General features: G+C 34.8%; 1 protein-coding gene across 1 annotated transcript; it reads left to right on the top strand.

The window, feature by feature from the left end:
- The first annotated feature begins 861 nt into the window (after window positions 1–861).
- LOC121735457 (protein MIS12 homolog) lies at window positions 862–1,600 on the top strand. Its single transcript, XM_042126294.1, has one exon. It carries the CDS (start codon window positions 970–972, stop codon window positions 1,597–1,599), a length of 630 nt encoding a protein of 209 aa, XP_041982228.1. The 5' UTR covers window positions 862–969; the 3' UTR covers window position 1,600.
- Window positions 1,601–1,805: the final 205 nt, after the last annotated feature.

Raw genomic sequence — 1,805 nt, 5'->3', positions numbered from 1 at the left:
AGTCCTATTATAGGTAGCTACAAACATGAAGCGATCTCAAAGTCGTGCGTGGTCTACATTTCCATTGTCTAACAATCAACAGACTTTACGCTTGCCTCACTTACGGAAAAATAATATACAAATTAATATGGGTCTAGGTGACAATAATTCACAAGTGGCTAAAAATTTAAATAACGATTTAGTTTCTCTCATTGATTAATTTGGCACTGTGCCAGGTAAGTTGCAGTTCTTTAGTTTTAAAATAAAATACATTAATACTACTAACGCCATCTGTAGAAAGGAACAAACAACTACAATATTGTTCGTAATATCGTGCAGCGCCGGCCGCCGCGTGGCGCGGTGTATCTGCCGTATATTATTGAACTCAAAATCAGTTGGTTTTAACCATAAAGTTAATATACCTAGCGGAATAGAGAAACAAAGACCTGAGCAAGAGACATGTCACTATCAGTAACACTGCGTGGTAAAAAGAGACGTGTGATACATGACAGCAGCACTCTTTTTTACACAATTTAGTCTCATAGAATTCATGTTCAATCATGCTTGCGTAAGTGTATACGTACACATATTTTTCACACAGATGAAAACCAATTTTGGTTACGTTTGACAGCTCGAGATTGTTGCTCTATTCCGCTAGGTATATTAACTTTATGGATTTAACTTATAACACTTATTTAACGTCGAGATACACGCAAAACTCGCAAAACACGCAAAACTCGCAAAACAATAACAACTGGTAATATTTCGTCATAATTATGGCTGTGTACTTTATGACCATAAATATTAAAAAGAAAGCCGCTGTCAAATGTCAACTGTCAATATTCAAAAATTGTTAATTGCGTTACCTATCTGTCATGTCAATCGCAGCATAATTTACTGTAAACAATTCAAAACTTTGTAAAACTATTCAAAAGTTATAATTATAAAGCTTTAACTTTTTATAAGTTACGAGAAGAGAACAAGAATATAATGATTAAGTTACCTAAATGGGTAGGTGGCTCGGACGAAGAATATGAAACTCAGCATTTTGGCTTTGGTGCTCAAAGACTGAAAATTTCGGTTCGGCAAATGGTTGATCAAAAAATTAGGACTGGTGTGAAGGATATGGAAACCTATTTAGCACAAACTTTGGACCTTAACGACACTGATAAGGAAACACTAACACAATCATGTGATAATCTTATACGGTTGTATTGTCAGAGGGCCGAGCCCTCCCTAGATATTGTTGACAAAGAGATTGAACGTATCCTAAAAGTACCTGAGAATGTGCTGTTGCCAGAAGATGAAGTGCAACGAGATCAAATTTCTACAGAAGAATACAACAAGCTTAAAGAAGACGTAGTTACTTTAAGGAGAAGGGTGGAAAGGGCGGCATTGTTGGAAGCTTTCCTTACAGCTGAAGAAGAAGAACTCGCCATGGTCGAGAATGTGTGTGAAATCGCCAAAAAGGACATGGAAGTGCTAGACTTACTGCAAAAGGACATTGATAGTAAAGAAAATGTTAAGAAGATTCAAAACAATGTTCAGTTCCTGTGTGCCAGTGCTCCGTTCATGGTGAAAAGTGATGAGGTGGATTTGTATGAAGATAAAACTGAATGATAATATTGATATTGTTTTATTTTTTACACCTGTCGGGTAAGATTTGAATTCTAACATAGGTTTTTAATCTAATATTGGTATACCAATTTACTAGTAAAATTCAAATGTATATTTACAGCATTCATATTATTATGATGCATGTGCTATAAATACTAGGCAAAATTTAAATATATAATTTTTTTTTGGACTAAGTAATTGTTATTTTT

This window comes from Aricia agestis, chromosome 17 (genome assembly GCF_905147365.1).
Source record: "Aricia agestis chromosome 17, ilAriAges1.1, whole genome shotgun sequence".
Taxonomy (NCBI): Eukaryota; Metazoa; Arthropoda; class Insecta; order Lepidoptera; family Lycaenidae; genus Aricia; species Aricia agestis.
Note: the sequence above shows the minus strand (reverse complement) of the source record. Positions and strands in the feature narration are given on the sequence as shown.